Genomic DNA, 15475 nt, shown 5'->3' with positions numbered 1-15475 from the left:
GAGGTTACAGCCACAACACGAGGAGATCAGTCCTTCACCCCGTTTCCACGGGCTTCTCGCAACAGTGTCAGTGAGGATGGTGATCTCTCTGTGGAGGAGCAGGCAGGTGAACTAGGATTCCAAATTCACACTCTCAGCAATTCCTCATTTTCAAGACTTTCATTTCTATAAACTGTATTGATTCACCTTTTCCTACTCAAAAAAGCCTCAAAACCAAAACCAAACCAAGAGGTGGTCTATAAAAAGTCACTCTGCCTCTTCCACTAAATAAGTAAAAGAACCAGCACATAGACTTAGCTTTGAACAGCTGTGGCTAGCAACAGGCGCAGCCAGCGCTCCGGGCGGGCTGGTCAGAGATCAGCAGCCGTCCGCAGTCAGCTTCTGTGTGTATGGGCGGCCCTGACCTAACGGGAACCTGGTAACATCAGAGCCAGCTTGCCCAACGCCATGGCTAAATTTAGTTTCATGATGAGCAATAAAATTCACATGTTCTTTATTTAGTCCATATGATACACTGTTTTTTAGAGTTTTTGAAAATTAGATAAAAGAGCATATTAAATGGCAAGTGTATGAAGTTTCTCTTCATAAACAATGTCAAAACAAAAAGTTCTGGATTACAAAATGTTAAAAAATATGTAGGTACTTAACAGTTCAGTAAAGCATAAAGTTACAGATACTTTCTAAAGAAAAATAATTGTGCCACTTACCTATATTTGCTGTTTCTATGAACTTTTTTTATTCTGTACATAGGACATTTTGTACAAAATATGAAGTCTACATTTTTATTACTTATTACCATAAAACAAAGATACAATGTATGTACAATATTAAAAGGAAGTCATACTAAAGCCACACTAAAAAGACACTTGGAATAGTGACATTTCTGATGTACAGATACATTTTGGAAAGAGTGAAGATGCCAAACGCAGAACTTTATGAAGAAAAACAGTCACCGGTTTATTTTCAATGCAGTACTTTGAAATCAGTTTGGTACAGAATAAACAGTCTCTATACAATGATATGGAAGCTGAACGATGAGCACGGGAGACCGAGGCCTAGCGAGGGAAACTTTAGGAGGCCAAATATTAAGTAATACTCTTGCCAAAGAAAATTAGTTTCTCTCAAAACTTTTATTTTTCTTTTTGGTGAGTGTTTGTCTTCAATAAAGAGCAGAAATAAAACCTAGACAAAAAGATGTTCTTACACATTGAGCTTTACACAGTCACCCAAACATTGATATTTTGCTTTTTCCCTAGGGCAAAAAGAGAGTCTTCCCAGAAACCTCTCTCACAAACATACTGAACATCCAAAATCAAGGATATTGGAGAATCTATCAGCTAAAGACGGAAGTTCAAACAATGGTATATCAAAATACGTAAGACGCTGCTTTATACAATAAAAAGCACCCTTTTTCCCTCAAAAGGAGAAGGCATCTAAACTGTTTTGTTTTTTTTTAAATTATAGATTTCATAATGGTAAAATGGAGAGATACTTGTCAAGTTTCTCAGGAAGTGTTCATCTCACAAAGCGGACTTGTCCACTTGTAGCTGGGGCAATCTTTGCATTTCATACGCTCGCTCTTGACACGAGAAGTCCCCTCCCCCCAGGTGATTTTCCTCCAAGACACGAGGACAGAAGCATTGCCAGTGGCTTTAAAGACAGCAGTGGGCAGCGTCTGCTGCCCACCATCTATTAAAGGATACCCGAGACCTCGATGACAAAACAGATCCTAAAAGAAGCCACATTGTCTTTTATGCGTCAAGACACTTAACATTAAGTTATATAATCTTATGCCAGAGATAAAAGAAACTAGAATCACGTGTTTAGAATAGCAGCACACATCTCAAGTAGCTTTCAAGCAGGATAAGTAAGTCAAAACACGGCCACCCTGAGAGAAATGAAGAACACACAAAGCACTAAGCTGAAGGATTTTTCTCCTTGTGCTATTCCATCTAAAACAGAAGTCACATGCAAGGAAGTCTGTGAAATACGCAGCAGCATTTGAGGACCGATGAAAGCTCAGACACTGTGTTTTCCTTACAAGGTGTTGATAACGTGTGCTCTTCTCAACAGAAAGAGCTCCATGGAACCCCATCCTCGCTGGCGCCCCTCCCGGCTCTCAGAACCGCATCGCGGCCGTAAGTGAAGGCTGCGGCAGTGCCGGCCCGTGCAATGCTGTTTGCTTACTTCATGCTCAAAGGCAGCTGCAACTGGCTTAACTCAAAATGATTTTGTTCTAACTTTCCATAAAATGTGGAATTCTTAGAGATGTAATTTTATCAATTCAAGAGCCTTGTTTGAACGGCAACAATGAATGGAAACGAAATCTGCAAATAAAAATATGAACATATAATTTTTAAACTCTAATTTCTGTCAAGATAGAGCAAGCTCTTTTAAAATAAATTTCTTCTACGAGCTTACTCCTGGAATCCTGGAGTACCACAGACTTGGAAATATGGCTTCAGGTACACACAAGGAGACACGGTCTTCACATCACGGTCATCAGAGTCAAGAGATCCCTTAGAAAAGACCAGCGCCTGAGGACTGTCATTTTCCCAGTATGCCGTGTGGGAACTCGAAAGCAAAGAGCTGTGTCACTGAGACTGAAAAACAAATGAACGAGAACTGCTGGCGTAGCAATCACGTGGAAACCATTCCAAAGGCTGTAAAGTCTTAAAAAATAGGCCACACTTGTTAAAGTGTTCCTTTGATTTGAAAAACATTGATGTTATCACAGAACCTCCTATGTTAAAAGATCCTAAGTTCCATTTGGGAGAACGTGAGGATGACGGGCAGGGTGCTTTTCTATCGTTCTGACTGTGAAATAGTCCGACTTGGACTGCGCTAGGGTGGTGACGACACTGTGGGACACTGTCGTCAACCCGCGGCTCTGCCAGCGGGTTCTGGGAAGTCACCATTGTTTGAACTCCTAATCTCGCGCTGAGGCGGACGCACGTTATTGCCTACAGAACGGGGTCCAAGAAAGCTTTGACTTTGAGTGTAACTGATTGGTATGGCACAGAAAGTATGTATTTTCTACAGAATCCAGAAAAGAACTGGCGGGCCCAGCCCTGATGCAGCGCCCCGGAGGCTAGCGGCCGTCCTGGGAGGCCTGCTCGTCGGCCCTGCAGTGAGCTTCCAAGGCTTTCTTGGTGTGGGGGTCCTGAGGCAGCTCAGACTTGCGGCGTGCAAGGGGACGGTCCTTCTTCGGATCTTTCTGTGCCTGGAATTAGAAATGCAATGGCGTTGGCTCCAAACTAAGCTATCTGAAAAGCGAGCTCACGTCTGAGTTGGAAGTCAAAGGACAACGGCGAGGCACATGTCTCACCCCTCACTACCGGCGCCCTGGCCACAGGGAAAGGGCCTATGTCTTATCATGGAAATGCACCAAAAATGCCTTGCTACTAAAAATCACGACTCGTGTGAGGGCCTGTGCTCAATACTGGCACTCTGGTCTTCTGAAATGTGCTGTGCTTGCATAAAGGACTCAGTACCTCTCATCTGCAGAATTCATGCAGTTTAGTAAATCTCATAAACAATCTCCTATTTCATAAATGTCATTAAAGCCATTTTACGGGCATGTCCCCTACAGAAGCATTTCAGAAAGTAGAAATTTCCTTGGAAGTAAAAGAAAATAAAAAAAGAATGAATGAAAAACATACTTAAATTGGATTTCAAACTTCTAACAAATTGAAAAAAAAAAAAAAAAGATACCTTTTTTTTCCAATCCATTGTCTTCCTAAAAGTCTAGGAAATTTTGGTTTCACTTAAAAAAAAAAAATGACCCCATCACAGTACTTGTAAGAGCGTGTTAACGTGTGAGGATGTAAAGCATGTCTACCTTCAGCCCGTGAGAAACTCAGAGGTGAATTTCTACCCTGAATTTTATGCTCATTCTATGTTGATTTGTAAAACAAAGTAAAGCAAAACAAAACCAAGATTTTTATATATTTGAAATGTGTAATTACAGCTGAAATAGGCACTTCAAAGAGAAAAAACATTTTTTCATAGAAAAAGGCAACAGTAAAAACGCTGGAGCTGGAACCAGTGAATGTGATCTGAGAACCCAAACACGACCCCAGAGCCTCTGAAAGAAAGCCAGTGGCCACAACTGGGCCTTTCTGCTCAGACATTTTAAAATGATGTGCAAAGCGGAGAATAATTTTACTATCCACAGAGGAAGAAAATGAGAACAGGAGGCAGGGAGAAGACAGCATGCAGATGGTGGGGCTGATGACGGGCCTGGTGGAGGGGGTGTGCAGGTGAACATGCCGGTGGGGGCGGAATGGAACACAGGAGACACAAGTCACGGAGAGGTGGCTTCTGCTCTGCAGCCCATGGGCAGATCCGGAGGCTCAGTGTAAACCTTATGTGCTAAAAGAACACCAAGGGTGGGGCATACACGTCTCTGCAAGTTTTCGTCCTCTTACAAAGGTGTGAATTCGAACTTCACTACTTAATTTGGGACAGAAATAATCAACATTTCTTAAGGGACCAAATTTCTTAAACTTTTTTTTTTTATTAGAGACAGGGTCTCTGTCACCCAGATTGGAATGTAGTGGTGTGATTACAGCTCATGGCAGCCTCGAGCTCCTGGGCTTAAGGGATCCTCCTGCCTCAGTCTCCTGAGTAGCTAGGGTGACAGGCATGTAACACATGCCTGGTTAATTTTTTTTTTCTTTTTGTAGAGATAAGGTCTTTCTGTGTGGCCCAGGCTGGTCTCAAACTCCTGGCCTCCAGCAGTTCTCCTGCCTCAGCCTCCCAAAGTGTTGGGATTACAGGCATGAGTCATGGTACCAGGCCACCAAATTTCTTTCTTTAAATTATTTTTAAATTTTAATTTAATTTAATTTTATTTTGAGATGGAAGTCTTATGCTGTTGTCCAGGCTTTTCCCAATTCTCTTCCCAGCGAACAGCAACCTTGGCTCACTGCAACCTCCACCTCCTGGATTTGAGCAGTTCTCCTGCCTCAGCCTCCCCAGTAGCTGGGATTACAGGTGCCTGCCACCACATCTGGCTAATTTTTTGTTATTTAGTAGAGATGGGGTTTCACCATATTGGTCAGGCTGGTCTCCAACACCTGACCTCAGGTGATCCACCCGCCTCGGCCTCCCAAAGTGCATGTGCCATTGCACCTGGCCTCCCAGCCATCAAATTTCTTTAATTTTGTTTTGACCATCACAAGCTGGAATGACATGGACAAAAGGGAAAATACTTCATGTACACATTAACTCATCAATTCTTTTCCCAGCGAACGGGCCTCCAATGTGCTCTCCATGCTGAGTCATGGTACCTGCGCTGCCACCCCTGCTGAGTCATGAGTACCTGCGCTGCCACCTGCCGTCTTTCTATACCTTCCTTACTTGTACGGTTGGCACTGCTTTTCTCCCGACCAACTGTTAAAAATGAGAATGGCAAACATTTTAAATGTCTCTAATACAAACGTCATTTCAGTGATATTTGCTAGTTTTCTTTGGATGTTCTACTAGTTACAGGGTTATACTAGTTTCCAGAAGGAAATGTAACTAATGGATAGGTAAATACATGGTTGAATTTCTCCACGAAAATCCAGCCTGCTCCCTCCGTCAGCACTGGGGCCTCCTTCCCACTCCCCAGCTACGCCTTCAACTCCCTCACCCTGTCCCGACCCAACACTCACATCATCTGAAAGAAATGTGAAATTATTTTGGAAAAATAAAGTTAGCTGAAAAGAAAATTAAAAGGGCACTGAATATATTCAAATGACTATATATAAAAACCAAAAAACTTATTAGCTATAATTTCTCACGTCAATTTGGTCATCAAATTGTGCACATACATTTTTCCTGCATCCTCGTACTTTTTCTTTTTTAAATTTGTAGAGTCCGAGTCTGGCTCCGTCACCCGGGCTGGAGTGCAGCGGCGCGGCCACAGCTCACAGCAGCCTTGAACTGCTAACCTTCGTTTTGCTTTAACAATAGGGCTTTTCAGAATTTCAGGAAAACAGCTCCAAACGTTTTTCAACTTACATTTGTTGGCGGGGCTCAGGGGCTCGGTGGTTCATGCCTGTAATCCCAGCACTCTGGGAGGCCAAGGCAGGCAGATCACTTAGACCAGGAGTTTGAGACCAGCCTGGCCAACAAGTGAAACCCTGTCTCTACCAGAAATACAAAAATCAGCCAAGTGTGCTGGTGCCTGTAGTCACCGCTAGTCGAGAGGCTAAGGTGGGAGGATTGCTGGAGTCCAGGAGCCCAAGGCTGCAGTGAGCCAAGACCGTGCCACTGCATTCCAGCCTGGGTGTCAGAGCAAGACCCTGTCTCAAAATTTTAAAAAAAAAAAAAGCACAATTTATCATTTCAAATATTATACCTAGAGACTGGACTTCATAAATATCTTCATGTGGATAGGCTGAATTCAACTGAATTCAATTGATTCAACTGATCCATAGAAATCTATAAGGAGTCAGTCCAGGCACAGGGCCTCACACCTGTAATCTCAGCACTTTGGGAGGCTGAGGTAGGAGGATCGCTTGAGCCCAGTAGGCTGAGGCTGCAGTGTGTGTGATTGTGCCACTGCACTCCAGCCTGGGTGACACAGTGAGACCCTGTCTCCAAAAACAAACAAACACACATGGTAAGTCTTGAAATTGCATAGTGTTGTTAGTCTTCCAGCTTCGTTTTTTCACAGTTGTTTTGGCTATTCTAGATCCTTTGCATTTCCATATGAATTTTAGAATGAGCTTTTTCGATTTCTTGAGAAAAAAAGCCTGCTGAGAGTCTAATGAGATTATGTTCATTTTGGGAGAGTGACATCCCAATGATATTGAGTCTTCTGACTCAGGAACATGATTCATAGTGATCTAAGGATGAGGTGAGCGAATTGCTGTCGTAAGAATGTCCATCGCACAGGAAGCCCAGTTACAGAACACAATCTCAAGAACTGTGAAAACAAGGGAGCAGACATGCTACAGGAGCTGTCCAGGAACTGTCCTGCCTGTGTGTGTATTCAGAACTAAACAACTGGATGACCACGGGACTGGCTCCTTCCATGCCCCTTCCCAAGGGCAGTGGATAGATCAACCTGTTGGAAGTTTTTGGGGCCCCGAATATCACACAAATACTAGAGCTGACTTTTAAAGGCAGCTTCACTCAAGAGAGAATGCTATTTTGGTTTGCATTCTTGATCAAGTTCTTAATCTACCACAGAGCAGGACCTAAATTTTAAATATGTACATACCTTTCAGGTACATTACCTTTTGGATATAGTTTATTCTTTGCCTAGCTTTAATTCTGACCTAAGTTAAAGGCCATACCAAAAAGAAAAATTCCCCAACCCTAAGCTATTTCATATGTAAGAATTGGCTTTTTTGGCAGGGAGGTCGGGGGTGGGGATGGAGTTTTGTTCTTGTTGCCCAGGCTGAAGTGATTCTCTTGCCTCAGCCTCCCAAGTAGCTGGGACTACAGGCACCTGCCACCATGCCTGGCTAATTTTTCTATTTTTAGCAGAGATGGGGTTTCACCATGTTGGCCAGGCTGGTTTTGAACTTCTGACCACAGGTGATCTGCCCGCCTTGGCCTCCCAAAGTGCTGGGATTACAGGTGTGAGCCACTGCACCCGGGCAAGAACTGGCTTTTTAAGTGTATAGCCTCGTGTCTTAAAAACGAACACGTGGTCACAAACTCCCAGGCAGGCGCCCTCACAGGAGAGACACTGACTGTGATTTCCTTCTGTGTGCGCTAACAAGGACAGCTTACATGTCTTTAGCAAATCTGAAGCCATAAAATCAAAATGGTGATTAAAAAGGCAACCTGAAATTCCTGAGTTATAAAAAAAAAATCCAGAAGTAAGAACATTAACACTCCCACAAAGAGAGAAATAGATACAGATTTTTGTATTTTTAATGAAATCTGTTCATTGCTAAGAACATTCATTGTGAGGAAAGCATGGAATCCAACTGGATCAGATAGAAAATTATTTACTGATGTTCAGAGTGTTCAGTGAGCGAATTTCTAGTATTTTCAGGCTTTGATGAGCTGAAAGAAGCATTCAGTCATCTATTTTGCTCTTAACCTGAGTTGAGGAATTAGAAGGTGGAAGAGGCAGACAGCCGCTGCTACCGTGGGGCTGGGTGCCATGAGCCCTTTCCTGTGCAACTCCGAGAAAGGAGCCCAGACCAGCGCAACCCAATTGGGCCACAGAGCCAGCCATGTAATTCTCAATCTTCTACGAGTCACATTCAGAAAGTAAAAGGAAATGGGGGGGCATTCATTTAATAATATATTTTATTTCATCCAGGTTGAGTATCCCTAATCAGAAAATCTGCAATGCTCCAAAATCCAAACCTTTTTGAGCACCAATATGACGCTCAAGGGAATGCTCACTGGGATATTCTGGATTTCACAGTTTTGGATGAGCAATGCTGGACTGGTAAACAGAATGCAAATATTCAAATATCTACAAAGATCTGAAATCCGAAACCCTCTGGTGCTACGCACCTTGGATAAGAGATACTCAACCTGCGCATCAAAAACATGATCACTTCAACACAGAATAAAAAAGTGACAAGTGAGATGTTTTTACACTTGTGGGCCTTTTACACTGACAGCACGGCCCGGTTCAGACAGGCCCCATTTCCACGCTCTGCAGCCACGGGTGCTCAGGGCTGCCATTGGCATTGACCTCTGAGGCTGTCTCTTTGTGCTCTTTCTTGGCAATGCCTTGTCCTGTCTGATCAGGTAGAAAATAGGATTTACTTGAATCAAATATTAGCAGATTTAAAAACCCTCCCGGTTTAAGTGAGCTCCAAATGACGCTACCTTTATAAACCATTTGTGTACAGTATACAATAATGGGGATCATTTTAGCTACTTTCACTTAAAAAAAAAGTGAAAGCGAGTTTATTAAGAAAGAAAAGGAATAAAAGAATGGCTACTCCACAGGCAGAGCAGCCTACTTTCACTTTTTACATCAGAATTTTAGAACTAGATGTCCTTAGGAGTTCTTTTGTTGATCAAAAAGTGGTTAAAGTTTCTCAGCGAGAAAGGCCAAGGTCCCCAGACCCTTTGGGACTACTTGTTTGGTTTACAGGCATTTGAAACAAGGAGGAATGCTCAGGGCAACACAGCAGTTGAAAGGCTCCTTGAACCCAAGCAGGAACTGAGTGAACCATCCTCTTTAAAGCCTAAGTGCTGCTCACATGCCCCATTTAGGAGGAAGGGTGGTAGGAAGCTCTCTTTGGATCAGGGGTGATCTATATGTTCACTTCACAACAAAGGAAAGAAAACCACGAGAGCAGGGGCGTCACCTGAGGAGGTCTGGGAGCAGGGGTGTCACCTGAGGTGGTCTGTGAGCAGGGGCGTCACCCGAGGAGGTCTGTGACATAAGCACTGAAAGACAGTGCCTGGAAGGGGGCGAGGCAGGTGAGGGGCAAGGTGTCCTTGGGGAGAGGAGTTGTTAGTGTCTGCTGTGAAGAGCTAAAAGGTAGCATCTCCGGGCCAAAGCAGAAGCCAGAGGGCTGCGGAGGGAAAAGCGAGGGGTGGATATGGCTGTGAAGCTTTCGATTCTGCTGGAGTTAACATTTAAAGAAGAGCTAAGAGTTGGGATTACTACTGTTAGTAAATGGAGATACAAATCTCAGGCACATACTTAATCCTTAAAAATGGTTTCTAGTAATTTGATCACTAAGATCTATAGATAAAACATTTCCTATAAGACTAGCAAAATTTAATTTTTAATTCCAGCTTAAACAGAAGGCACTGATGCAAATCACATTGCCTACCGAAAGTATGTGCATTTCTTAAGCAAATCTGTCACGGGCGCCCAGCTGAGCTTGGCGCACTTTTACCTGATGAGCCTCGTCCTTCACTGTCTTTCTCAGCATCTGCACATCTTCAAATAAAGGCCCATCTGTCTCCATTGCAACCGGAATGCTCACGGTGCTGGCTCGACTATACATTGTGTACTGCAATGCAAAGTGCGGAGTCACTCTGTTAGGTGCCCAGGCTCTGAACTCCAAGCTTCTCATCCTGGCCAGGGACTCATCATCTCCCCTGCTGCCCCCCAGGGCCCTCTCCCGCAGGAAGCCCACTCTGTGTGAGACTCGCCTACACCTGCAGCATGACGGGCCTTGCTGACTTCTGGAACCAGAAAGCACTCAGTGGAGATAGCAAAGCAGCTGGTCCCCTACTGGCCCCGGAGATCGCCTCCAAGCCCCTCCTGGCCGCTCTGCACCTGATAGAGAGAGGGCCCACACCCTGGCCTACACCCCGCTGCCTCCCTGTTTCTGACTCCACAAGAGCAGCCAAGCGCTAGGTCGTGCCCTGGGCTGGGTGGCAGGAGCTGTCTCACCGCTGGAACCTTCACCTCTGGCCACCCATTCTTTGCCAGCGACCTCCAACCTCATGATTCCCTTCCGTTTCCTGTCGTGATCATGTCCTCTCATCGAGGCAGCTGGCACGATTCCCTCTCCCCTTTATCCCATTTTCCCTCTCCACCAACACAACTGCAGCCTGGGTGAGCCTGCTGTTCCTCCCTGTTCCCTACGGGTGGCCTGGGACTTCTCCACTCTCCCTGTGCTCTGGATTGAGATGCAGATGGCTCAGCCCTCAGCCACTGAGCCTGGCTGACGCCGTTTCCATGAGTGTAGTGTGCGGGTGAGGTTACCCCGGAGGGTGGCTGTGAGGGTTCCAGGAGGCAGGGTGCCCGGGACAGCATGACTGTGGGCAGTGTCTGCTTGCTCTGATGGGGGACAGGTGAAGGAAGCGGCATCTATGTCTGCTGTGAGCTGGGAACTGTGCAGGGTGCACCCTCACCTGGCTGATGGGGGAACTGGGACATGGAGGGGCTGGTAACTTGCTCAGGTCCTCTGAGCTGCGGGGAGGGGAGTGGGGGTTCTTGCCCAGGCTGCTCTCATCCACGTGCCCCCATTCTCTGTCCAGTGGGTCCCCAGCTTCAGCCTCTTACAGCCTGCACCCCTAACACAGCAGCGCCCTCCTGCTTCATCCCTGCCTCCCATCCCTCCCAGCCCAGAGCAGCTCCATTCTCAGCTACCATCTGGTGTCGACCCTCACTTGATGAGCCGCATCTGGCATGAGCCCTGTGGGTGCCCTCTGACTGCTAAGCCCTTCCTGGCCTTGCCTCACTGGCCCTCTCTGGGGAATGATGACCGTGAACGCCATCATTGAGCCCTGAAGTGCAGCCTCCCTCAGTCTCCTCCAGGCGTCTTGGGTCCTTGCTGTGTGCCATCTTCGGCCCTTTCCCACACCCCCTGTGCCTCCTCCTTCACCAGCCTTCACTGTCCCCCAGCCCAGGCCCTGCTGCTCAACTCCGGGCCTACCTGGCTTCCGCTTCCCCCAAAACAACTGGGGCGCACGCCCTCAGCTGGGTGCCTTCCTCGAATGCCAGTAGGACCAGGTCCTCAGCGCCTTCTGCCCTTCACTCCCATGGCTCCGCCCAGCACCATGATCTCCACACGCGTCCCCAACCCTGACGGCCCCAGCACACCATCCACTGTGCCAGAAGAGCTTGCGAAAATGCAAGTCGGACTGGGCCATTTTGCCCTTTAAGGCTCTTTAATATCTGCTCACGCTGTGGGCGGATTCTGCTCCCTCTCCACGCTCACCTCTCAGCAGATCACAGCGGCCCTCCCCATAACCCACTCCCCTGCCAGGGCCGACACCTGCCACGCACTGTGTCCCTGCTTTTCTCTACCTCTGCCGCAGGCACCTTCCCTCAAGTCTCACTTGCTGAGCGCCCTCAGTCAAACCAAGAAGCCTGGCCCCATACTGTGTGTCTTTCTTTGGAGATGGGAATGGATAAGCCGGTCCTGCCATCTCCAGCACTCCCACCCACCCCAGGTTTGCTATGAATACAATCTGATCATCCGAGCCGAGTTCATCTGCCTCTCCCGATGGACTGTAAGCTCCTTAAGGCTGGGGCTGTGTCTTGTTCTCATCTTTGTATCTCTAAAAATTTCCACAATTTGGGACACAGCACCTCCTGGAGGGGGCTCACAGTCAGGTGGGGAGATCCAGAAACATAAGTGGCTGAAAGACTCCTGAGACGCTTCACCCCAACACTTCTGCTTCTGACTACTCCGGGCAATGAGCAGTGCTTTTCATGGGACCCACCAACAGCCCATGCTTGGAGCACGGCTCACTGGCCCTCGGGGCAAAGGAGAATGTCTCCACACAAGAACGCTGCCAGATGTTCACAGCAAAATAAACCTCACATAGCGGGCACCAGCAGCAGAGGGTTCTGTCTAGGAGTAAAAACCTTCACTGAAGGTTGGGCGTGGTGGCTCACACCTGTAATCCCAGCACTTTGGGAGGCCGAGGTGGGCAGATCACGAGGTCAGGAGTTCGAGACCAGCCTCGCTAATATAGTGAAACCCCGTCTCTACTAAAAATATAAAAATTAGCTGGGCATGGTGGCGTGCGTGTGCCTGTAATCCCAGCTACTCGGGAGGCTGGGGCAGAAGAATCACTTGAACCCAGGAGCGGGGAGGCTGTGGTGAGCCGAGATGGCGCCACTGTACTCCAGCCTGGGCAACAGAGTGTGACTCCGTCTCAAAACAAAACAAAACAAACCCTTCACTGAGGTGCGTTCCCCACGTGAGCTCTTCTCTCAAAGGAAAGGCAGGCATCCAGCCCAGACCCTGCCCTGGGCCGCTCACAGCACTGTTTCGGTCACTGCAAACACTGAGCCACAGTCACTCTGAGTTCACAGAAGTGCCTGTCTTCATTTCACATGGTTCCCACGAAAGCTAAGGGGAGCAGTAAAATACTATATGGCCCCTTTCGATGGATTAGGAGAAACACATTTATGCTAGAAACTGCCAAGATTTCATGATTTAAAAAAATTAAATCATGTGTGACATTAAAAAACCCCAAGGAAGCTGCCACAATGCCTCAAATAAGACACAGTCCTGAGGGCACCGCAGCCTTCCCGGGCCCCAACGCCTGCCGGGTGCGTCGTGTGTCTGAGCGGATGGTGGCTCAGTCTGCAAGGGCGGTGGGGGCATCAGGGAACAGACAGCGAGTCCCTGGGAACCCGCCTTAAAAAGCCTGCAAACCGATCTCCACAGGCAGATCTGAGACGGAAACCAAACCTGAACACACAACTGTTTTCACTACAGCAGTAAAGACTGTGTTACCCACGACACTGTCGTAATGACAAACAGTGACCAGAATCTAGACACGTTCTCCTGAGGATGAGAAGCAAGTGCTGAGGCCGGAGCGTCCAGCTCCGAGGCATTAAATGAGGTATTTTCTGCTTAGGAGACCATGTGCCATGCAACTAGAGCGTGCGGATGAGACTCATGGGGACTGCGTCACAGACGGCATCAACACACAGATGAGGACGGGGCAGGGCCAAGCTCCAGCATCACAGCTCGTCAAAGTCCAGTGTAAAACCCAGGGCACGTCTGCCATCGCCACAGACATTTGTAAGGAGAGCAACCAGAAAGAACACACAAAGTTACTTGAGAACATTCAGGAAAAGTTGAGAAAAAGAAGAAGAGAACAATACGTATTTTGGAAGAAACACTGGTTCTGTACAGCATGTGCAGTAGTGAAACTGGCCATGTTTGTCAACACAAACGACCAACCCTTGATTTGTCATATACCAATTTTATGCAATTTTTTCAGTAAGTTATTTCAATAAGTTATTTCTAAGTAAATAAAATCAGCCCTTCTGATTCGTGTGTGTGTGCGGGCACGTGTATCATTTCTCACGTTTTGAGGCTGCTGATTTTGAATGCGTGTATGCTGGGGTCTTTGAAAATCCTAACTGAGGCTTCTCTGCGCCCTTTTACCTGTGGCCCTTCAGAACAAGGCAAGATACACAGGGCAGTGCCAGGCAGGGCTGGGCGTTGCAAACCTCCCCAGGTTTATACTGGTACTGTTTTTTTTTTTTTTTTTTTGAAACGGAGTTTCGCTCTTGTTACCCAGGCTGGAGTGCAATGGCGCAATCTTGGCTCACCGCAACCTCCGCCTCCTGGGTTCAAGCCATTCTCCTGCCTCAGCCTCCCGAGTAGCCGGGACTACAGGCGCGCGCCACCATGCCCAGCTAATTTTTGTATTTTTAGTAGAGACGGGGTTTCACCTTGTTGACCAGGATGGTCTCGATCTCTTGACCTCGTGATCCACCCGCCTCGGCCTCCCAAAGTGCTGGGATTATAGGCGTGAGCCACCGCGCCCGGCCAGTGGTACTATTTTAAAACAAGTATTAGTATTTTAACCACACTTTCAACATAAATTGAATTAGTTAAAGTACATAACTGTAGCTATCTACCTCAATTAAGGACTATACAGTTTTAGACTGTAATCTTAAAACAGCATTTCTATGTAAGCATGAATAAATACTGCTAGAAAAACGTTGGCTGCCTGTTTGAGGTGGACTCAAGGACTTACACTTAGAAAAGGCACTCACTTTTCCTATGGTTTGAGTTTCTTGATTGCAGTCTTTTTTTTTTTTTTTTTTTTTTTTTTTGAGACGGAGTTTCGCTCTTGTTACCCAGGCAGGAGTGCAATGGCGCGATCTCAGCTCACCGCAACCTCCGCCTCCTGGGTTCAGGCAATTCTCCTGCCTCAGCCTCCTGAGTAGCTGGGATTACAGGCACGCACCACCGTGCCCAGCTAATTTTTTGTATTAGTAGAGACGGGGTTTCACCATGTTGACCAGGATGGTCTCGATCTGTTGACCTCGTGATCCACCCGCCTCGGCCTCCCAAAGTGCTGGGATTACAGGCTTGAGCCACCGCGCCCGGCCGATTGCAGTCTTATCAGAGTATACAGACCAGTATGTTGTTCTATAGGTAAATATATGCTTTTCACTTTATATTCATGTAGAACTTTTTATTAAATGTCAGAGAAATTTTAAAACCAACTCAGATAACTATGTACATGTCTCACTAAAAGAAATAAATTGTTCAGCAAAATCTTTTCTGGAGAGTTGAAGGAAAGCTTGAGAATTCTTAGAGTGGCAAAGATTCAGACAAGAGATTTTCTGAAAAAGATTTTCTTTATAAGAGGCACTGTTATAATCAGGTACACAGAACATGAAGGAACAACCGTCATGATAATTGATCATTTGGACCAGTGTACATAAAACCCAAAGACCATGGCACCGGAAGCCCCCCTGGACCATGCTCCCCTGGCAGCTGGAACTGCCAGGAGCTCCAGGAGGTCCACCATTGGTGCAGACTCGCCAGGGCACACTGGCACCCACTGCTGGGATGGGAAGGAGGGTTAGTTGCTAACGAGGCAGAATTCAGTTAATTTTTAATGATAAAAGGCTGGGCCTACAGACACCTCAAACGAAGAAAGAGGATATCAAAATGTCATCCTTAATCTATTTCCAATAGAATTTCCTTTCTTTTAGAACTAATTTCATGAGAAAAAGGGAAATATTGTTTGAGTTACAGCACCTATGATGTCTGAGAGAGAGAGCACAGTCTTGGGTTGTATTTAAGTTTTCTTTTTACCACAGTATATT

At 46.5% G+C, this 15475-nt stretch overlaps 1 protein-coding gene across 6 annotated transcripts in view; it reads right to left on the bottom strand.

The window, feature by feature from the left end:
- Positions 1-2998: 2998 nt before the first annotated feature.
- PPP2R5C (protein phosphatase 2 regulatory subunit B'gamma) overlaps positions 2999-15475 on the bottom strand; it is a 167090-nt gene continuing 154613 nt past the window's right edge. For 4 of the 6 annotated variants that reach the window (XM_021675223.2, XM_012471231.2, XM_012471226.2 and 1 more), the window contains 2 exons: positions 9825-9941; positions 2999-3223 (listed from right to left, as the gene is read on the bottom strand). In XM_021675223.2, the coding sequence (XP_021530898.1) occupies positions 3092-3223; positions 9825-9941 (249 nt within the window). In that variant the 3' untranslated portion in view covers positions 2999-3091. The remainder of the gene's footprint in view (positions 3224-9824; positions 9942-15475) is intronic. The other 2 variants (XM_021675224.2, XM_012471228.2) reach the window with 1 other exon arrangement.

Source organism: Aotus nancymaae, unplaced genomic scaffold, assembly GCF_030222135.1.
Source record: "Aotus nancymaae isolate 86718 unplaced genomic scaffold, 86718_ANA_hifiasm-v0.15.2.pri h1tg000011l, whole genome shotgun sequence".
NCBI classification, from domain to species: Eukaryota; Metazoa; Chordata; class Mammalia; order Primates; family Aotidae; genus Aotus; species Aotus nancymaae.
Note: the sequence above shows the minus strand (reverse complement) of the source record. Positions and strands in the feature narration are given on the sequence as shown.